General features: G+C 45.4%; 1 protein-coding gene across 4 annotated transcripts in view; it reads right to left on the reverse strand.

Annotated features, from left to right (window-relative positions):
• Positions 1 to 14716, reverse strand: part of DEK (DEK proto-oncogene) — a 33447-nt gene extending 18731 nt beyond the window's left edge. Inside the window, exons 1-4 of one of the 4 annotated variants that reach the window (XM_030552514.1) lie at positions 14504 to 14716; positions 12099 to 12230; positions 10755 to 10856; positions 10063 to 10172 (exon numbers count right to left, since the gene is read on the reverse strand). In XM_030552514.1, coding sequence (XP_030408374.1) covers positions 10063 to 10172; positions 10755 to 10856; positions 12099 to 12219 — 333 coding nt within the window. In that variant the 5' untranslated portion in view covers positions 12220 to 12230; positions 14504 to 14716. The other 3 variants (XM_030552513.1, XM_030552515.1, XM_030552512.1) reach the window with 3 other exon arrangements.
• Between the last annotated feature and the right edge of the window lie 8917 nt (positions 14717 to 23633).

Below are 23633 nucleotides of genomic sequence, written 5' to 3' on the forward strand. Positions count from 1 at the left end.
TACTTATCTCATAGAACTGGAAGGGATCCTGAAAGGTCATTGAGTCCAGCCCCCTGCCTTCACTAGCAGGACCAAGTACCGTCCCTCACAGATTATTTTGCCCCAGATCCCTAAATGGCCCCCTCAAGGATTGAACTCATAACCCTGCATTTAGCAGGCCAATGCTCAAACCACTGAGCTATCGCTCACCCCCCAGCCCCAATATGCATCTCCTTGTACAGGCACCGACTCTGGGACTGGAGCTACAGACGCCAACTTTCCAACATGCCAAGGGGCGCTCACTGCTCAACCCCTGACTCTGCCACAGACCAGCCCCACTCCACTCCTTCCACGCCCTCTCCTGAGCCTGCCGTGCCTTCACTCGAGCCTCCTGCACACCACAAAACAGCTGATAGGGAGGTGCGGGGAGCAGGCGCTGATCGGCAGGGCTGCCAGTGGGTGGGAGGTGCTGAAAGTGGGGTGGGGAGAGCTGGTGGGGGGGCTGCTGACATATAACTGTGGCTCTTTGGCAATGTACATTGGCAAATTCTGCCTCCTCAAGCTCAGGTTGGCCACCCTTACTCTATACTCACACTTAGAATACATGTGCAATATATAAAGTGTACAATGTACATAAAATGTACAGCCATTTTACAGACTGGGTGGTGTGATTCTGCTTGAGCTAGCATGCTTAAGATCAGTACGTCAAGGATAGCATAGGTGGTGGCTTGTGGTAGCCACTTGAGTACAAACCCACCCAGACCTCCTGGATATGTACTTGGGCGGCTATCCTGATCAGCTGCCTCCGCTATTGCGGTTATACTGATATTTTTAGCATGCTAGCTTGTGTACATCTACGTGAGCTAGGAATCAGATCTCCTGCCTCAAATGTAGATATACGATTACTGAAAGGATACAATCTCAATCTACATTTTCACTTAACCATCATGACTTAATCGCCATCACAAAGACTTGGTGGGATGAATCTCATATTGGAATATTGGTATAAAGGGGTACGTATGGTTCGGGAAGAACAGGCAGATAAAAAGAGGTGCTTTTGCATTATACATGAAGTATACATAGGCTTGTTCTGATGTCCAGAAGGTGAGAGGCAGACCAGTTGAAAGTCTCTGGGTAAAGATAAATGGTGAAAAAACAGAGGTGACATCATAGTAGACATCTGCAGACCCTCAGAACAGGAAGAGGAGTTGGACAAGGCATTTCTAGGACAGACAGAAATATCCAAAACACACGATCAGCCCTCAGCTGTTTTCTTTGGAGTAATATAGCCCTTGCCACTTTACGAGTTCTACAGCCCTGATCTACCCAATGGGACTCAGTGCTCAGTCTAGAAGATACCATGTCAGAGGTGCATAGTTTTGCAGTTCTCAAACTGTGGATTTGTGTCTCCAGAGATAGCATGTTTGTTTAACAGCAAAAATGGTTTTAAATAAATAAATAATATAGAGGTGAGAAATAACAGACCTCAACCCTCTGTAAATTTGTGTACACAGAGTCAATCCCTTACCTCTCTCAAAAAGTGCAAAGTTTCAAAAAGTTCAATGAATAGAAGCTTGTTGGCGATGGAATAGATCTGGACAAGAAGAAGTATGGCAATAAATGTGAGAAGAGAGGGAGGGACAGGCAGTAGAAACAAAAGTGAAACTGTTTGAGCAGAATATTCCAGAACTCTTGAAATCTTTCTGAGCGTAGCCTTCATTGATTTGAGATCTACCATACCATTCTCTCACTAGAAGAGAAAACCTATAATGGCAGCAGGCTGTAAAAGAGACCCAGTTTGGGAATATTTTAATGAAGTTCCTCTACTTGTGGGTAAGACAGGCACACATGCAAAATGCAAACAGTGAAACAAAGAAATGCAAGCCCTGGTTGCCCGAATGAAAAAACATCATGAGACGTGCTCCTTCTCAGGAGGAAGCAGTGTTGAAGATGATGAAAGGAACATGTCTGAACACGCATGATCTTCAGGTAGGTAAACTTTTTTATTTCATACTTTTCTTCTTAAGGACTGCCTATATTCCTTCTGGACTATTCTTGAATTCTCATGTTTGAGCAAAAAAAATATAGTTATTACTTTATGGTACTATCATTTTAGAAGCAGTTGTGATAAGAATCCATCTTCAACAAACAAGATTCTGAAGACTATACACCTTCAAGATCACCATCATTTTCTATAGTTTCAGAGTTATCTGCCAATGATAGTGTTTCAGTCACATCATGTATGTCACATAGCCACAGTATATCACTTGCAGCAAAAAAGAAAAAAAATACTCCATTATCCAGAAACAACCTTAGATAAGTGTGTGATAAGAACCAGCAGATTACAAAAAGAGGTAATCGATGAAAAAATTGCCCAGTTTGTTTATGCAACAAACTCTCCTTTCTGTATGAATGAGAACCCATACTTCATTAACATGGTTAAGTCATTAAGACCAGGATACAGTCCACCCAACAGAGCAGATGTCACAGACAAATTGCTGGATAAAGTGTATGAAAGAGAAATTGCGCAGTGTGCAAAAGGTCTAGAGTCTTGTTAACCTGAGTCTTGATGGGTGGAGCAATATCCACAATGATCCTGTTGTATGTGCTTGTGTGGAATGTCTTCCTTACAGAAACAATTGATACATCAGGAAATGCACACACAGCAGAATACTTACAAGTAGCAGCAGTAAAAGCTATCACAAACTGTGAACAAAAATTCAAGTGTCTAGAATGCAGCTTGATCACGGACAATGCTGCAGATGTATCCAGGATTAGAAGAAATTATTTAGAAGAGAGTCCCAAGCTAATAACATATGGTTGCACTGCTCATTTGATGCATCTCCTAGCCAAAGACTTCAGTGTTCCAGAAATAAAGGCTAATGTTGTTAAAATTGCAAAATACTTCCGTAACAACCACTTTGCAACCACGGCTCTGAAAAAAGTGGGAGGAACCAAGCTAAACTTTCCCACAAGACGTGCAATGGAACTCAGTAGTGGACTATTTTGAGCACTATATCAAGAACTGGCCTAATCGGATGACAGTTTGTGAATAAAATCGTGAAAAAAAAAATAGATGGCATTGTCAGAGCCAAAGTTTTCAAAGTTGGGCTTAAGAGAAATGTTGAACACATGCCGAGTACCCTGAAGCCTATTTCTGTAGCCTTGAACAAAATGCTGGGAAATAGCTGTTTTATTGCTGATGCTGTTGAAATTTGGAAGTAACTGAGGGCTTGGCTACACTTGCGAGTTACAGCACAGTAAAGGAGCTCCAGGTGCACTAGCTCACTACCCGTCCACACTGGCAAGACACAGAGCGCTCTGACTCCACAGCTAGAGCACTCCTGGTACTCCACCTTGGTGAGTAGAATAATGTTTGATGCGTCCCCGCTGGAGTGCCCCAGCATCAGTGTGAACGAAGTGTTGCATTACTGCGCTCTGATTAGCCTCCGGAACTGTCCCATAATCCCCTTAAGGCAAGTGGCCACTCTTGTCATTGTTTTGGATATGCCCTTTGAAAGCTGCATTTGACAGCCGGCATGTTTATCTGCTCCGAGACAATGCAATCATTACTGTGGAATGCTGAGAGAGAGAAGCAGTAGGGAGTGGAGAGAGAGGTCTGCTGCCATCTGAACTTAATAGACGGCATGCTGACATGCTTTCAGCCCCCAAAAAACCCACTCTCTCCCCACCAGCATACACACACCACACTCCCAGTCACACTCCACCTCAGCCCCCCATTTGAAAAGCATGTTGCAGCCACCTGCATGCTGGGATAGCTACCGCAATGCACTACTCTCTGTGGCCGTTGCAAGAGCTACTAGTGTGATCATGCCAGTGCACTGGCAGCTGTCCGTGTGGACTGACTACAGAGCTTTCCCTACTGCGATCTACGAAGGCTGGCTTAACTCAAAGTGCTCTACATCTGCAAGTGTAGCCATGCCCTGAGTGAGATCTTAAAAAGAGAAATATGCAATGACAGAGTTAAAATACAGGCATTAAAAAAAACAAATGGGACAAGCACTATCTCCAGCTCATTTTCTTGCAAATATTCTCAATACTCGGTACCAGGGTCAAACCTTAACAGCTGAAGAAGAGGATTTCGCTATGACGTGGACATCCAGCAATCATCCCTCCATAATGCCAACTATAACGAACTTCAGCGCTAAGGGTGAACCATTCAAGAAATATATGTTTGCTGATGATGTTTTAAAGAAAGTCACACCAGTGAACTGGTGGAAGTCACTTAAACACTTGGATTCAGAGACTAGTGAAGTCATGATCTCACTTTTAACAGCAGTAGCTTCTTCTGCAGGTGTAGAAAGAATAATTTTCTTCCTTTGGACTAATTCATTCCAAACTGAGAAATCATTTGGGACCTGAAAAAGCAGGAAAGCTTGTTTTTCTTTTCCAGATTATGAACAAACAGGAAAATGAAGGTGAAGATGATTGAGTTAGCTGCAGAAGCCAATATTTTAAGTTTCTCATGTTGACCTGGCTTACACAGTCTATTTAATTTGTTTGGTTTTTTAAAAAAATATTTCATTTAACTATTTTAGTTAAGAACAAATTTTAACAGAAACAAACCTGATTTAAAAAAAACTTGAATGTTTAACTAAATTCAAAAATTCATATGCTCGTTTTGTTAAAATATTATGTTTGCTGTTGAAGAAAAAAATCCAAAATACATAATGTTCTTTTAGTTAAATAAAAGAATTTAAATGTCTGGTGATGTTCTTCTCCTGATACAGCATGGCAAGAAAATACTCCAAATATTAACGATTAACCTACTGAATTGGAGATAGCTTATCTCCCAATGACTTCATAAATATCTGCTTCAATTATCTTTGGTAAATGAAATAACCAATCATTCATTTTCTGGTATAGCTGTAAAGCTAATCTGAAAAGTTTTCAAAATAAATCACTTCAAAAATGTATAGAGTGTACCTTCTAAAAATGAAACCTACATCTATCTCCGAGCTGTAAAGAATATGTTTCAAGGTTACAACCACCAACAAGATGCACTTTTATGTAGAAATCCATGACTAAATCAAGTCTTCCTGACTAGTGATTTAAATCAAATCCACTCTAAAAGAGAAGAAGAATAGTAAGAGGTCAATATGGCTCCATGGGCCCTCTTTAATAACCTGAAAAATCAAAGAAGAATCCTACAAAAAGCGGAAACATGGATGAATTGCTAAGGAAGAGTACAAAAGAATAGTGCAAACGTATAGGCACAAAGAGTTATACCTAGAAAGGCACATAAAGAGCAGGAAATGCTTCTCTGAATAAATTAGGAACAATAAAAAGATGAGAGAAAGCATAGGTCCTCCACTTAGTGGGGAAAGAGAGCTAACTGATAACATCAGGAAGGCTGAAGTGTTTAGTGCTTATTTTGCTTCAGTCTTCACTAACAAGGTTAACGGTGAACAGATACTCAATACAATTAACAGTGGGGAAGTATGACCCAGGAACCTCTTGATGACAATTGGGAGAAGGCACAGGGGATGCACAAAGTTTTACAGGGATCCCCCTGGATCAGATATATGAATAATAATTCACTAAAGGGTGGCATATGAGGTAAAGAGCCATTTAACAACTGGTCACCTTAATCACTTGTGAAACATATGTATGGATAACATTTAAGTCGTTACATCTCTAAACTGAAAATTATGTTTGCAAGGCAGATAAGCAAGTGAAACCTATCTAAGGAATGTTCGTTTCAGGCAGTGTGTAACAGATATTTATTTCCCTATCTGGTGTAGCATGTATCTTCCGCTTCACAATTCATGTCTATTTGCATTCTGAGCCAAAGGCTAATCAGGAGTTCGCAATTTCAGTAAGATATGAAAACTACAGGAAAACACAACCGGGGGGAAGGGGGGTGTTTGACACCATCCTATTTATGAATAAGGACAATGGATTGTTCTGATATATCTTGGGGTGCATACACCCAGAATATTTCACCTAGCAGGCAAGCTGACATCATGTTTGTTTCATGAATGGAAGGATCTGGCTGTAAAACACTAGGACTTTGGGATGAGCGTTGCCCTAAGACACAGAAGTATCTAGTCAGCATTTGAATCTCTATATTTTGTTAAGTAAACTTTACTTGTTTTCTTTTCACTATCAAATTATCTAAGTGCTGTGTCTGTAACACAGAGCAGTGATCGAAGATGTAACTGGTAAGTCGGGTTGTACTATTCCCCTGGGAGCTGCAAATCTGTAAATATTATGAGTGTCCAGTGGATCAGGGGCTGGACACTCAAGGGAGACATTTGGAGGCTGCCTATTGCTAACTTGTAAAGGGGCAGTGGGGTCTCTGTAGGCCTAGATGGAAGTGCTTGTGTTGCCTGTGGCTGATGGAGTTGGGAAACTGACACCCAGCAGGCAGAGACAAGGCTTCCTCATGATAAGGGTAGATGCCTCCCCAGGAAGCATGACAGAAAGGAACGCAAGCTAAAATAGGGAAAAAGCAAGTTTTAAATGATATGTAGATAAATTAGATGTATTCAAGTTTGCAGGACTGGATGAAATTTATCCTAGGGTACTTAAGGAACTAGCTGAAGCAATCTCAGAACCCTTAGCAATTATATTTGAGAACTCATGGAAGATGGGTGAGATCCCAGAGAACTGGAGAAGGGCAAACTCATAACTACCTATCTTTAGAAAGGGGAACAAAGAGGACCCTAGGAATTATTGAGCAGTCAGCATAACTTCAATACCTTGAAAGCTACTGGAAAAAACTAAATCAATTTGTAAGCACCTGGAGCAAGGGTTCTCAAACTGGGGGTCAGGACCCCTCAAGGGGTTATGAGGTTATTACGTGGGGAGTCACCAGCTGCCAACCTCCATCCCAAACCCTGCTTTGCCTCCAGCATTTATTATGGTGTTAAATATATATTAAAAAAAAAGTGTTTTTAATTTGGGGGGCAGGAGGGTATCGCACTCAAAGATTTGCTATGTGAAATGAGTAACCAGTAAAAAGAGTTTGAGAGCTACTGACCTAGAGGATAGCATTATTAAGATCTGTCTAGAAAAAATTATGCCAAACCAACCTAATTAACTATTTAGCAGATTACTGGCCTAATGGATGGAGGGATGACAAGCAGGAGACAGATCTTAATTTTAGTAAGTCTTTTCACCCAGTCCCACATGACATTCTCATAAACAAACCAGGGAAATGTGGTTTAGATTAAATAACTAAGATGGGTGCATAACTGGTTGAAAGTCCATACTCAAACAATAATTATCACTATCAAACTGGAAGTATCTAGTGGAGTTCCACAGGGCCAGTCCTAGATCTGATACTATTCAATATTTTAATTAATGGATTTAGATAATGTAATGAAGCATATGGTTATAAAATGTGGTAATGACACCAAGCTCGGAGGGATTGCTAGCATTTTGGCAGACAGGACCAGAATTCAAAACAACCTTGACAAATTAGAGAAATGGTCTAAAATCAACAAAATAAAATTCAATACAGGCAAGTGCAGAGTACTTCATGTGGGGGGAAAAAAAAATCAAGTGCATAATTACAAAATGAGGAATAACTGACTAGGTGGTAGTACGGTTGAAAAGGATTTGAGAGTTCACAAATTGAATACAAGTCAACAGCGTGATACAGTTGGGAAAAACACTAATATTCTTCAGTTTATTAACAGGAATGTTGTATATAAGACAAGAGAAAGTTGTCCTGCTCTTCCTGACACTGGTGAGCCTCAGCTGGATTACTGTGTCCAATTTTGGGCTCCACACCTCAGGAAATATGACAGCCTCCAGAGGAGAGCAACAAAAATGATTAAAAAGTTAAGAAAATATGATCGATAAAGCAAGATAAAAAAATTAGGCATGTTTAATCTTGAGAAAAAAAGATGACTGACGGGGACTTTCAAATATGTAAAGGGCTATTATAAAGAGGACTGATCGATTGTTCTCTATGTCCACTGACAGTAGGACAAGAAGTAAGAGGCTTAATCTGCAGCTAGGGAAATTTAGGTTAGGGGAAGTTCTGGAATCTCCATTGGAGGGTTTTTGACAATAGATGGTCCAAACACTTGTCAGGGATGGCCTAGGGTTTACTTGTCCTGCCACAGCACAATGGGCTGCACTTGACCTCTTAAGGTCTACTCCAGACCTACATTTCTATGATCATTAAAGCATTAGAATCCTTTCATACCACCAAACTGCTGACAATATAACTTTGTAATAAGAGATTTATGCCCTACTACTGATATAACGCACAATTCTTTACTGAAATTATGCATACAGGATCCTAAAGGTACACGTACAGCTCTTCTCTCGGAAGGTGCAAAACACAGATTTCCTCATATAATCACAACTCTGTCTAACACCTCAAAGTAATCCACAAATGTCCTTGTTTCAAACACACTTTTGCCAAGCAGGCCCAACTAATGACTCCATCATTCGCTGTAGGTACTCCTAACACACTGACTGCACCTGTAGTGTATGCAAACAAATCCCATTGGCTACTGCCAGCTCCAGGGGACCAGAAGAAAGGTGGTGTGGGCAAACTCTACCCTCATCCACTTTTTGTGCTTTAATGATGTTAGATGGAATCCTGTGAGTGAAAGTGAAGGATTCGCACGTTTCAGCAACTCTGGATTTGGCAGATTAAAGGTATATGCATTAACAGGGTGTATTGGGACATTGCTGGAAGAAGACAGAGTTAAGGTGGCATGGACAACCTTAACTTTGCATTGCCTGATCTTCTGTAGTCTGAGTTTTGCTCAACTCAGCGTTCTGCAAGGGATGACATACCAAGCAATCTTAATTCTGTGTTAATGCATTTTTATGCCATTTATTGATGGCAAGTTTTAGACTTTTATTTTTCGATTCCTGGATTCGTTAAGTATTTTTCACATATTTTCTTGCCCTTTAAAATAGCATTAAGTTTGACTTTCAAACTTCCATCAATAGGCTTGTCTTCACTAAGGAATTTTTGCAAATGTGTCCCACCATTGCTAACACCAGTTCAGCTATACCATTGGTTACAACACTGAGAGCTCTACTTTAGACCGGAAGCTGATCTTTTAAACATTTGGTCATCTACATTTGTTTGAAGCAATTGTAGTCAACTGGATGCTTAAAACTACAGCAGCTTGTCCACACTAGGGCTCCTTCAACATTGCTACCATCAATGAAGCTGACCCCAGTGTTAGCAACGATAAGAAATCTTTGCAAAAATTTCTCCAATACATGAAGCTTAAGAATAAGTGCTTCTTCCATATCTCAAAACATCTCCTTTAGAAATAAAGTCTAAAGTATTAGATTATTCTCCCTTCTTATGGGTAACGCTCCCCACAATATGAGCCATGATCCAACCCTCTTCGCACCCCCACATCAAAACTGAATGTATGATCATTAGCACATAAATAGTTCAGAAACAAATTTGCCACTGATGAAAGTTAAGATCATTTGGAACATTTTCTGTGCTAGCAAATTATTTTTCAAATTTCAAGTTTATTTTACTTTTGTATTTTCTTTCTTTAAAGAGATGAGTCATGTAAATTACATTATTTTAAAGGGGTAACACATCACCTTGAAGTGTGATCAGCCTCAAAAGGCAAGTTAAGTTGTTTCAGGTACTTCATCTACCCAAGTCCTGCAAGTTTTTGTGTTTTTTCAGACAATTTTTTTTGGGGGGTGGGGGGGAAGAGGGGGAGACTAGGCTTTTGTTTTGTTTTAAATAAAAAAAAGTGTCCTCTTCCGCTCAGTTGCTGTATGAAAGTGTCACAAAATATAAAGAGACCACAGTGAAATCAACTATGCATGGAGTGCTCAAACGCACGGGGTAAACAATTTGAAGAACTGAGAAAAAAAAATTCTGTGTTTGTAATCTTAGATGTTATTCTAACAATGGTAGATAATTATAATTGTGTGTGAAATCCTTTAAGTGACTATGTACCTTAATGCTAACATTCTGTGGGCACGCATTTTAACTATGTAGCTTTTAAAAAGACACGCATGTCCACTTGGAAAAGCAAGGATACATTATACATGTTTTACTCTACCAAAAGAGTGTTAATATCATGCAAAAGATGGACTTAAAGGACTTACTGTGCCTGGCCTGTTGTAAAGAAGTTTGTGTAGATTTCTGAGTTCATCTGTTTTCTTCTTACTCAAAAAAAACTGTATCCTTTCAATTTCGCAAAGTTTTTGTCCCTTTCCTGAAAGGGTTAAAGCAAGTTATGTTGCGTCTCTCATTCATGTTCTTCAAAATGACATTTGTTTATAACTTGTAGTATCTGTTTCAAATACAAGTGTTTAAAATTGAAATATTTGAGGTAGAGGAGGAAAGTTATTTTACTACTAGATCAAAAACTTCAGATGGCAGATGACTGCCTGTTTACTGTGTCTATCGTAATTAAATAACTTGCTAGCCATCTTTATATTATTCCTTTGTTACCCAATGCTGTGTGTCTAAACAGAGGTTACATACACTTGCACATTTATTCTCAGCAGCTCTTGCATTCACAAATGGTAACTATATATCATGTGCCTGCCCGAGATCAGGTAAAAATTTACTTTGTTCAAATATTTCAACATTGTTGATGGACAGTTACACAAACCTCTCCACATTTGTAATTTTAATAGCCTCTCTTTAGGTAAAAAGAAATCAACACCCTATTTTAAGATTTACAGTGGCTCAGTTATCTTATCTATGATTCATAATTTAGTCATCTTAAGAAATTTCACTATTCACTACTAGTTAGAACAATTATAGTTCTGAAATAAGTGAACAAACTTGCCTGGTGCAATTGTAAAAGGTTCCCTTTGTAACGAGGATACCTGCATGGTCAATCTCTCTACTTTTTTCTTCTCTCTCTTCCCTTCAACAATGAGACTCTTTTCTGCAAAAGACAGTTTCCCATAAGTATAACATTTCACAAATAGTGAGACAAACACTGCAACTGCATTGCTATCATATGGAGAGAAGGGGCAGAATTTCAACATATCTCAAGGTATCAGTTATAGTATTCTAACATGCAGTAGAAGTACCTAATTAACTTAAAAGAGAGATTGCACAAAATTTTAGTGTAAAATGCTAGTCTGAACTAACAAGAAGAGCCCCAAACATCATCTTATGATTTACGTAACCACGAGACTTTACAGAACTGATTTACAACTAACTGGAGCCACACAAGCTGAACTATACATACAGATATGATAAAAGTAGGTTTGAATATAATCTCTTTCCAAGCCTATTGATGAGAACTTATTTTAATTACGTTGTAGTATTCCAGCCACACCCCAGGATTTAGAGCTCCACCTTGTCAGGAAACAAGAAGTGAGGTAAAATGCTCTTCAGTTTGGGATGGAGTGAGGTTCCTTGGTTCTGAAAGATTATCTGAGACTAGATTTCCAGTCCTACTGTATCAATATTGGCCATCTACAACAGAGTTGAGTACCACACTGGTCCAGAGCACTGTGGAAATATTAGGATTGAGCCTTAGTTAATACCTATCATACCATAGGCAGTAATAGTGGGTAGACACACATGAACTTTCCTTCTCGGCAGATGAAGAAGGCGTCCCCTATTAATGTGGCCTTCTCTTGACAACAGAGAAGTAACTTTTTGTTCAAGTGAGCTGCTCCTTATAGCTTCCATTGGATTCCCAGAATAGAAACTACTTGTAAGGGTCCTTCATGCTCCTTCTGTCTTCAACTGTAATCTCCTCCTCTGCCAAGTACATAGCAACCAGGAATTTCTTATCCCTAGACTGCCCACCATAATAACATCCATTACATGGATACAATGTAAGAGTCCATGTGATGCTTGCTTCAATTGCAATAAAAAGGTCCACTGAGACTCCTCTCATATGGAGATTGCCATATAGTTAGTCACATTAAAAAAGGAAATTATTTCCTAAAATTAAGTTCTGGGGAAGCTTAATAAAATAAACTTAGATTTTCATGTTAGACATTAGGAAATATCTGCACATAGAGCCATGCCCCCTTTTTCATTCCCAAAGTTATTCTAGTTTGTTACATTTCCACTCATCCTTGAACAGTGATTACTCCAAAGAATTATTGCAGAATATAACCTGATACTTTAACCCCTAATTCAGCCCTTTCTTTGCATGTTTACCTACCTTTTTCTTCTTCCTCCTCCTCCTCCTCTTCCTCATCACTCTCCTCAACTTTGTTTTCAGTTTCAGGTTCTCTCTCATCTGTCTGTTCAGCAGACATTGTATCATCTTTTGAGGAAGACATGGTGGGTGGCTCTGTGGAACACAAGGGAACTGTCATTTTTATTACAGCATCTAAAATAAAATCTTGAATCTATATAGGCAAGGCAGAACTCATTTTTTTAAAATAATTTTGATGGGTAATATTGGGTTTTAAGCTTTATTTTAAATATTTTCAGTTATGGCAAATTATGGAGGGTCAGACAATTATGTAATGGCAGGGATTCAAAAAGTTAAAGCATTGTAACCATTAAAATACAAACTGTCAACATTATGTCAAAATATACACAGTAAATATCCTTAAATCAAACTCTAGTACATTTCCAAGCAACATTTTTCTTACTTTGCCTACCTGTAAATTTAAATGATTATTGATAGAAATTTTTTTTTCATCCCTGTGTGTTTGTACAGTGCAACTGAGGTTTATTGACATTTACCAAAAAAACCTAATTTGTCCAAGTCTAAATGTATCTACCAGACATTTTTGTTGGATAAAAGTCCTGTCACAACATTACTGGGATGTTTGAGTACTTTAGACTGACTATTTGATGCTATAAACACAAATTCAAGTAACCTAAAGAGGAATATGGACAATTTTTCACATCCTCCTAATGCAGGTCTGGTCATTTTTTTTCTGACTCTGCAAATACTCGACTAAAGAACAGCTCATTTTAAAGTAAAAGTTTTAGTTAGAAGAAACGGCAATGTATCAATTCCTTCCAGACATGAAGGTCTCATAGTCTGCATCCTGAACTACCTGCAGACATACCTACTGAAAGCAGTAACATTGTATTAACATAGCTTAAAGCTGCTGACAAAATATCAAGACTTAGAAAATACAAATGCTTAAAACAAAACCCACAATCTTCATTATGCCACACCTGAAATAAGGAATATATACTTCTGCTTTTGGTTAAACACGAATATTGACCTAAGTTTATGTTGTCATATAGTAAGTACACACTCACATAAGGAACGAACAAAAAACAATTTAGAGGTGTACATGCTGCTTTTGGAACAACGATAACTGGGTGAAATTCTAGGTTGCATGTGTTATATACAAAAGATGAGATGAGATAATCTAGTCTGATCCTTCTGGCCATAAAAATGTATGGCTCATCAATCACATATTAGTGCAGAAGTGGCCAACTTGAGCCTGAGAAGGAGCCAGAATTTACAAATGTACATTATCAAAGAGCTACCATAATACGTCTGTGGTCCCCTATCAGCTCCCCACGCCTCCTACCCACTGGCAGCCCTGCCCATCAGCACCTCCCCCTTCCTCCCTATCAGCTGTTTCCTGGCATGGAGGGGGGGGGGCAGTCAGGGCATAGCAAGCTCAAGGGAAGGGGCAGGAAAGAGGGGCGTGAGAGCAGAGCCTGTGGCAGAGCCAGGAGTTGAGCAGTGAGCACCCCTCCGCATATTGGAAAGTTGGTGCCTGAGCTTTTAAAGTGAGGAAAAACTTGGGAGTACAGTAGTCTGGAAAGGTTGAGAACCACTGCTATTCAGAGATGTTGTGGCCTACCGAGAGACGATAGGACGGAGGAAGAGGAGGAGAAGACTTTTCACACAGTTTGCCAAACGAGATGCTTAATGAGCAAATTGAGAAATAACTTTTCAATCATTTGTGTTGCTACTCCAATTCGAAAGAGATACCTCGGGGCATTTTCAACTGTTCAGCTTCTTCACACAACTCAAAAGTGGCAGCAATTTTAAAGACGTAGCCAAGCCTCCTCTTCTGCAATACTCGAGTCACTGGCGGTTACCTTGCTTAACTCAGCGTTGAACAGGGACCAGTGTCGGGGCTGGAGAATGACCCACACGCACTGACAAGGCGGGGTGGCCGCTGCAGCGTGTGCTCTGCGGGACCCTGGCTCACGGGGATGCATCCGCTCCGCAGGGCAGGACGGGAGGGCCCAAGGCGCCCGGACGCTGCAGGGAAGCGCAGGTCGCCCCGCGCGGTGGCTGGGGAAGCAGCGACCCCGAGCGGGGCTGGGGCCGGGCCAGGACTGGGGGGCCCAGGAAACCCTTCAGGCGGGAACCACAACTGGCCGCAGGGAGAAATGAGGGCGGCCAGGCCCGGCCATCAGCGACCCGGAGCGGGAGTGGCAGTGGGGGAGGGCCCCGGCGCCCGCCGCACTCGGCTCGGCTCCCCCAGGCTCCCGCACAGGGAGCAGGCCCGGCCGGGCTAGGTCCCTGCTAGGCCGGCCAGTCGGAGTGACTCCACCCACGCCAGGGATCCGGGGCTCCCACAGGCCTCTCGCCCCCAGAGCCCCTGGCTGCGCCCCGTGATCACAGCGGACCCTTACCGGGGCCGCGATTCACCTACCTCGGCTCGGCGCAGCCCAGCGCGGTCCGGCTCCTTTCGCCCGTGTGGGCGGCGGCTGGAGGCGACAGTTCACAATTACCGGGATGGGGGCGGGGACAGACGCGCGCTCCACGTCTCGCGCTCACACTCTCCCCGCGGCCGGAATCAACAAGGTTTTCAAAATGGCGGGTTCTCGGTGGGGGGGAAGGAAGCGGGAAGGCGGCAGCCAATCAGCGCCCAGAACCCAAGTCGTCGGCTGGAGGGAGTAAAACGAACGGAAGGCGAGCGCGCGCGCCGGTGGGCTGGACGATGGCCGTTCAGAGCGCGCTGGCGTCTGCTGCTTGCTGTAGAGGGAGGGGGACAGGAGCAGAGCAGAGCAGGGCAGGGCAGGGTAGGGTGTCTGATGCTTCACCCTTAATATCTGGGGGGTTATCACTAGCAATGAAGCAATGAAACTGTGACTCTGTGTAGAGCCTGTGGAGATTCTAGCGAAAGGAATGCAGGGCTGCCCACAGGGGGGGAAGCAAGTGGCCCCCATGAGACTGCACCCACGGGGGGGGGAGGCCTGTTAACCCACACACACACACACTGAACCATATCCCCTAAGCCCTAAAGCCACGGAACTAGAGTCCACCATGTGAGGGTCATCCTGTCCCCATTACCCGGCCCGCTTACTTATACCCATGACTGCGTGTAACCCACTGTATGAGCGATGTACCCTCACATCTTCCTTACTGCTTCTTGATCCCACCCACCATACACCCCACATTGGGGGACCTTGCAGACTGTATATGTTATGTGCTAACCAATTCCCACATACCAGTGTCCCCCTATACTCTGTATGTTGCCCCCAATGACCAACAACTGACGCTTTGAACTCTTTGTATCATTTTTATTTAAACATTCTTTAATAAACTTTTAATTCTGTAGTATTGTAACTTTTTTTATGGAAGGGGCACCTGAAGTTGCTTTGCCCCTGCCCCCCTGAATCCTCTGGGCAGCCCTGGAGGAATGATATGGGTGTACAGTACAATGAGGGTGTATCGAGGGTGTATCAAGGGTGCACGCATCCCCCTCTAATATCCCAGGACTTCTGAGGTGGAGCAATCTTTTCATCCCCCTTTCAAGCCTGGATAAACACGGACATAGAAAGAGGTAGTGCTTTTCCTAAGATCCTGCAGCTAGTCAGTGCAGAGTGGGGAACAGAAGCTGAGCTCACAGTCCTATACCTTAGCCACAAATCCAGCCTTTCTTTACTGGTATCTGTAGCTTTCAAACTGTTTTCTTTCCTCTCTCTCTTTCCCCATCTCTTTTGTCTTTACCCTCCACTTACTTATTTTCCCCCTTTTCAGATGGCCTTTTTTCCTACAATCGTTCTGTTTCCCCGTCCACCATGGTTGCTTCCTTGGGATGGATAGTGCTGCTACTCAGAGCCAAGAAGCAGTCATATTTAATCTCCCAGTTTCTTCCCTGAACGTGCTGTATTGTTGGCTCAAGTAACCAGGCAACATGTGCAGTACCATGGGGGTGGGACCTACCTCATCTAGCCCTCTGGACATGAGGTAGGTGCTTTGCGCTCTTGCACCTTTCTCTGTCTCCCTCCTTCTTATAAGAGGGAGACAGAGAAAGGTGCAAGAGCAAAGCACCTACTTCATGTCCAGAGGGCTGTGGGGAAGAAGTGCTCCATAGCAGCCAGAGGGAAAGACCTGGCTCTATCTGTAGCGAGGGGTAGGATCAAGCTCCTCAAGAAGGAATAAGTAGCCTGGACAGGACAGTGCAAGTGCTACTCCTGAGGGCATTCTGTGCCAAAAAAATCAAAAATTCTGCACACATTATAAAATTCTGCAAGATTCTGCAAACGTTATTTTTCAAATAAATGTGGAGGCTCCAGCATGGCATTGGGGAGCACAGAGCACTGGCTGCACAGAGGTGGGAGATCACTGTGCAGCTCCCCCCTCGGAAGATGGACCCAGCAGAAAGGTTGCACTCAACCCTGACACAGCGCAAGGACCGGGCCTGCCCCAGAAATACCCCAGAGCCCTGCCGCTCTGTGCCAGGTACACCAGGTGTGGGCAGGCAGGCTCAGCAAGGCAGGATCCAAGTGTGGAGGGGCTTAGCGTGGGGGGAATCCAGGCAGGGTCGGATTAACTTTTTGTGGGCCCAGTGCCAAACATATTTGTGGTCCCCCCGGGGAATGACTGTAAAAGGGGCTGGGGGTAAAAGCACAGTGGTGCAGGAGCTACGGTTGGTCTCTGGAGCGAGGGAGGGGTCACAGGTAAACTGCAAGCACAGCAGGGCTAAGGAGGGGGTAAAAAGGATCCCCCTCGCCCCTGCCCACAAGCGGGTACCTACCTGGTTCTAGCCCATTCTCATTGTCTCTCTCTGCACTGAGCTGCCCCTCCTCCCACAGCAGCTGGACAGGTTCTCTTCTAGCCTTCTGAGGTCGGAGTTAGGAGTGGGAGGAGTGGAGGCTAATGTGGTTACTCCTATAACCAGACATTTAGGGCTTGTCTACATCACAAAGTTCCAGCGCTGGTGAGGGGGTTACAGCGCTGCAACTTAGGAGGTGTACACATCTGCAGGGCATCACCAGCGCTGCAACTCCCTGTTTGCAGCGCTGGCCGTACTCCCGTTTTGTCTCGGGTGTAGAGGATCCAGCGCTGGTGATCCAGCGCTGGTAATCAAGTGTAGACACTTACCAGCGCTTTTCTTGACCTCCGTGGAATAAGCAGGTATCCCAGCATACCTGAGGAAGCCTCTGGTAATCAAGCAGGTCTCCTTCCCCGGTTTACTCTCGCGTTCCCCGAACCCCTGAGCAAGCAGGTCTCCTTCCCTGCGGTTTGCTCTCGCGTTCCCCGAACCCCCGTGCAAGCAGGTCTCCTTCCCTGTGGTTTGCTCTCGCGTTCCCCGAACCCCCGAGCAAGCAGGTCTCTCCTTCCCTGCGGTTTGCAGGGGGGTTCGGGGAACGCGAGAGCAAACCGCGGCGAAGCTGGTCTACTTCCCCGGTTTGCTCTCGCGTTCCCCGAACCCCCGAGCAAGCAGGTCTCCTTCCCTGCGGTTTGCAGGGGGGTTCGGGGAACGCGAGAGCAAACCGCGGCGAAGCTGGTCTCCTTCCCCGGTTTGCTCTCGCGTTCCCCGAACCCCCGTGCAAGCAGGTCTCCTTCCCTGCGGTTTGCTCTCGTGTTCCCCGAATCCCCGAGCAAGCAGGTCTCCTTCCCTGCGGTTTGCTCTCTCGTTCCCCGAACCCCCGAGCAAGCAGGTCTCCTTCCCTGCGGTTTGCAGGGTGGTTCGGGGAACGCGAGAGCAAACCGCGGCGAAGCTGGTCTCCTTTCCCGGTTTGCTCTCGCGTTCCCCGAACCCCACTTGAAGCCGCCCAACAGCGCTGCAGTGTGGCCACATCTAACACCACTTGCAGCGCTGGTTGCTGTAAGTGTGGCCACTCTGCAGCGCTGGCCCTATACAGCTGTACTAATACAGCTGTAACAACCAGCGCTGCAAAATTGTAGATGTAGACATACCCTTAGTTTGAGTCAGCACTGCTAACCGGACACTCAGGTCCTGTTTTCTAGTGGAGTTTCCAGTCTAAAACTGGATACCTGGCAATAGGACTGCCAGAAAAGCCTGAGTGGGGGAGAGGGGCAAGCAATCATTTTTAAAAGTAAGAGGGCTAAGCCTTAAAGGGGGGGGCAAGTGGTGGGTGGGCTAGGGAGTGGAGAGGAGCTAGTGCGCAGGGCCATGTGTGCTGTACTTCCCAGATAGGTTGGAGACTGTGGGGATCAGCTGACACAGTATCCAGGGCCCGTGCAAGGATATTTTACACCCTAGGTGAAACTTCCACCTTGCCCCCGCCCTCCCCCCGGGGAGGGCATGCAAGCTGATTTTTTTTTTTTATGGCAGGCTGCAGGTCCCAGCCACTGCTGAGCCTGCAGCCGGCCTGGGTTCCGTTCACTCAGCTGCCAGTCAGGGTCCCAGCCAGTGACTCCGCTCAGCCTCCTGTCGTTCACCAAGGCTGGCAGGAGGCTAAGCGGGGCCGGTGGCCGAGACCCTGTCTGGCAAGGGGCCAGCAGCCAGTACCCCAGATCGTCAGTGGGCTGAGCAGGGCAGGCGGCTGGGACTCCAGCTGGCAGGAGCCGGCCCACTCTGGCCTTGCTCAGCCTGCTGCCGGCTGAGTGAACAGAACCCCAGGTCAGCAGCAGGCTTAGCAGTAGCTGGGACCAGCAGCATGCCATTAAAAAAAAATCGGCTTGCATGCCACTTTGGCATGCGTGCCGTAGGTTGAGGACCCCTGTTCTAGTGTATACTGTACTTTATGGTAATTTTCACTATATGCAATTTTCCTCTTATGCAGTGAATTTAGAACCTAACCCCTGTGTAAGATGTGACTCCACTGTAGTGTAAAAAAAAATTGGGGTCACCGCTTTTTGGCACCCCCAAATCTTGGTGCCCTAAGTGGTTGCCTAGTTTGCCTAGTGGTTACACTGGCCCTGACAGTATCTTCAGCCCAGGTGACCTTGACAGCCAGTGGTGAATTTAGAGTTAGTGGGGTCCCCCGGCCCTGTGCTCAGCTTCATTTTTGGGACTCAGCCAAGAAAAAGAACATTTTTTCTTATCTCCCCCTGCCCTTGTTTTTCATTCTTTTTTTTCTTCATCTTCTTCCTATAAGTAATAGCAAGTAAATGAAAATAAAGTGAGGTATCTTAATTGTTCTTGTAGACTAACTTATTTTTCCACAGACCACTTGAAAATCATGGAGGCTCTCGACAGACCACTTAATGATCTTTCCAAATATTGTAAAAAAAATGTTCGGGTGTGGGGTCTGGCCAGTAGCTTGGGCGAGAGAGGGGGCTCTGGTTGGGGCAGAAGGTTGGGGTGTGGAGCGCTTGTTTGGTTCTCGGGATGTGGGGGGGTGCAGGAGTCAGGGCAGGGGGCTGGAGGTGTGTGAGGGGGGCTGCAGGTTTCAGGGCAGGGGCTCAGGGGGCATGAGGGGGGATGCAGGAGTCAGGGCTGGGGAGGTATGGGGGTGCAGAGGTCAGGGTTGGGGAGGTGTGAGGGGAGTGCGAGGGGACTGCAGGGGTCAGGACAGGGGGCTGGATGTGTGTGAGGGGGTGCAGGGGGCTGTGTGTGAGGGAGTGCAGGAGTCAGGACAGGGGGCTCAGGGTATGTGAGGAGGGTGCAGGGGGCTGGGGGTCTGTGAGGGGGTGCAGCGGTCAGGGTGGGCAGGGGGCTGGAGGTGTGAACTGCGGTCATGGGGGTGCTCACATGGGGCTTGAGGGGGTATGCCCCAATTCGAGCCCCTTTCCAAAGGCCTCACCCTCGCCTCTTCCCCTCCTCCGCCTCCTCCCCAGAGCGGTGAGCGTGCTGATGCTCTCTTCTCCTCCTCCCCTCCTGCCAGCACGCAGCTGATCGGCAGCAGGGAGTGGGGGAGGAGGGAACGTAGCATGCTGGGGAAAGAGACAGGGGAGAAGCCAGGCTGCTGCGAGCAGAGGCTGCCACGGAGTCCCAGCAGCCGGCAGCATCAAGCTTCTCTGACTTCACAGGAGAGGGTGGGGGGCAAGGAAGAGAGGGCCAGGGCCCCTTTCAACCGTGGGCCCGGCACCAGTGGCGCCATTGTAAATCCGGTATTGAATCCAGGTGTGGATTGAGAGGGGTCTGTGTGGGGCAATGTGGCTGCGGGCAGCTCAGTGAGGGACTTGGATGCACAGGGGCTTCTGGGTGCAGCGGTAGTGAGACAGGGGGGTCCAGGTGAAGGTGAAGCTGGTTGGGGCTCAGCAGTGGAAGTCTGAGTACAGCTTAGCTCCCTATACAGTGATCCCTCCCCCTGCAGGAAGCAGTGGGGTGGGGAAAGTTTGCAGAGCTTCCTACAGCCCGGGGAGAAGTCTGGAGGTGGGTCTGATCCTGCCCCAGATGCCATGCTGAGGAAGAGGAAGTCCTGTCTTCCCTAGCCCAGTCTGGACTAGCAGCTGAGCCTGGTGCAGGGTAGGAGCCACCAGCCATGTCTTCCCCAGTCCCACTCCCACCCCACAGTTATTTACCTCTCTGCCAGTTGCCCTGGGCACCGGAAACATACTACTGGGGAGGGCTGCATGACTGTTTTTGTGGCTTTCCTTTGCTTCCCTGTCAGAAAGTCATTCTTCTGTGAGAAAACAAAGAAATCTGCGGGGAGGCATAAACTGTGTGCATGTGCAGTGGTGCAGAATTCCCCCAGGAGTAAAGTGCTAATGAGTGTCAAAGCAAACTCACCTTTGTGCTTGCTAAGGGATAGAAGGAAGTTGGCTTTCCATTGCCCTCCTCCAACAGGGCAAACAGACTGCTGAGCCCCACAGGATCTTAATGAGCTGTTGAGGCCAAATTACTAGGGGAGCAGGAATGTATAGCATTAAGTTAAATTATTTCTATGTTAATAAACCAGATCCCCAAAGGGGTGTTATTGACTCACATGAGAGCGTGGATGCAGTTATTGGGAAGACGAGAATAGGTAAACTGAGGCAGGAGTTGTGACAGATAGTATCTTTGGGGGCCATCATGTTACATTGTTAGATTGTTGTTAATCTGAAAGTTGCGGCCAATCTGTTAAAGTTGCGTTTGGGTTGAAGGTGCATATTGGCAGCTGGAGGGACAGGCTGCAGAGGATGGTGCAGGACCTAAACTCCTGTTCTGTAACTGAATAGATCTCAAGTTGGTAGCAAGTCCTTTACCCTCCCACAGAGGCTGCATAATCCTGTCCAAACCTTCAACACTCAAGGCAGAATGTGGGCCCTAACAATCCTGAACCCTAGAGGCGACCCTAGCTCAGAGACTGGAGAGGGCTGGAGCTCCCCTGTTCCCTCCCGTATGGGAGGCATAAGCCACAGCTTGCACCCAGCCCCACTCACTAGGGCCTCCCTGAACCTGTGCACCAGCACAGCCAGGCAGCTGCAAAAGATGAAGTCCTCAAAGTTGCACAAGAGCCACTGCTCTTCAGTGGCTAGCTCACACAATCTGAAGGAGATGGAATTGCACCCGGACAAAGGGTCAGGCCAGCACCAGCAGGGCTAAGTGCAGATAGTGGAATTTGGTGCAGAGTCAGGGCAGCAAGTGGGACAAGCCTGCTGTGGGGCCGGGCCCAACTCACATGTATCCTGGCCCCATTATCCTCCTGGATTATGTCAGGTGGGTGGCCAGGCCAAATTTGACTGAATGGCATTGTGAAAAATTTGCAGTGAATATTGAAAGTTCTGGTTCTGCAACAAAATCATGGCCCACAGTTTTCTTACAGCCTTATTTATTAATGGTTTATGTATGGTTATGTTCTTCTCCATGAAGGTGGGTTACTACAGCTTCTCCAGGAATGAAAAACAATGCAGGTTGTAGAACTGATGAATGAAATGGTTTTTAATTGTTCACTTTATTAATGTAACTTCATAAGTAAAGTTTTATGAATGAAACAACATTCATTCATAAAACTGGTTACCCCAATAACTGGCTAATTGACAATGAAGATGCTTGTTAAGAGCCATAGCTGTTCAGTCAGCTCCCTTTTTAAGTTTCACTATCAATCCAGTTCCTGCTTAAATCACCGAGACTTGCACTGTTTCAGTATCTCAGTATTGTAACTTCTGTTCACCATTTATTACACTTGCCTACATTGTAACTTCTGTTCACTGTTTGCCATATTGTAATTCAAACCCCATTTAAAACCACTCCATTTTGTAAAAGCTTGCTCCAACCTTCATTTATGCAAACCCTGCTGTAATCTTATTAGTTTAGTTTAGATGTGTTATGTGTAAATGAGATATGTATGGCTGATGGAATCAACCTCAAGCCCCAGCCTGTCCTGATGAAATAAAGTTCAAACACCAACGGCTGAAGATGCAGACAAGAGCCATAACAAAGTAAAAAGAGTCTACCCTAAAAAGAAAAGGTACAATAGAAGGAAGATCAAAGCCAGGTCCGAGGCTGAAAGTCATGTCTGCATTTGACGGGTGATCAATCACAAACCCAGAGGCAGAGTGACACAGCAAGACCTATAGGCCTAGTCTATACTATACATTTAAACCGAATTTAGCAGCGTTAAACCGATTTAACCCTGCACCCATCCACACAACGAGGCCTTTTATATCGATATAAAGGACTCTTTAAACTGGTTTCTGAACTCCTCCCTGATGAGAGGAGTAGCACTGAAATCAGTATTGCCTTGTCGGATTAGGGTTAGTGTGGCTGCAAATCGATGGTATTGGCCTCTGGGCGCTATCCCACAATGCACCATTGTGACCGCTCTGGAAAGCAATCTGAACTCAATGCACTGGCCAGGTAGACAGGAAAAGCCCCGTGAACTTTTGAATTTCATTTCCTGTTTGCCCAGCGTGGAGCTCTGATCAGCATGGGTGACCATGCAGTCCCAAATCCAAAAAAAGCTCCAGCGTGGACCATACGGGAGATACTGGATCTGATTGCTGTATGGGGAGACAAATCTGTTTTATCAGAGCTCCATTACAGAAGACAAAATGCCAAAGCATCTGAAAAAATCTCCAGGCTATGATAGACAGAGGCCACAGCAGGGACTCAGCACAGTGCTGCGTGACAAGCGTAACGGAAAGCCAAAGAATCAAATGGACGCTCATGGAGGGAGGGAGGGGGTACTGAGGACTTGAGCTATCCCACAGTTCCTGCAGTCTCCGAAAAACATTTGCATTCTTGCTGAGCTCCCAATGCCTGAAGGATCAAAAACATTGTCGCCAGTAGTTCAGGGAATATGTCGTCAATTTATCCCCCCTCTCCCCCTCAAAGAAAAGGGAAAAAAATCATTTCTCGCCACTTTTCAATGTCACCGTATGTCTACTGAATGCTGCTGGTAGACGGGGTGCTGCAGCGCTAAACAGCAGCATTCTCTCCCCTCCCTTCCCTGGTGGCAGACGGTACAGTAGAAAATGACTGATAGCCGTCCTCGTCATCATCCCGTGAGAGCTCCTGGCTGGCCTCGGTGAGGTCGGCCGGAGGCGCCTGGGTAAAAATGGAAATGACTCCCTGTCATTTCTGGCAGATGTTACAAAATGCTGTGTAACTGTCCTCATCATAGCAGCTGGAGCCTTAGCTCCATCAACCCCCTTACCCCTTTTCGTGTCTAAAGAAAAGATTCTGTACTCCCTGGACTA

Source organism: Gopherus evgoodei, chromosome 2, assembly GCF_007399415.2.
Source record: "Gopherus evgoodei ecotype Sinaloan lineage chromosome 2, rGopEvg1_v1.p, whole genome shotgun sequence".
NCBI classification, from domain to species: domain Eukaryota; kingdom Metazoa; phylum Chordata; order Testudines; family Testudinidae; genus Gopherus; species Gopherus evgoodei.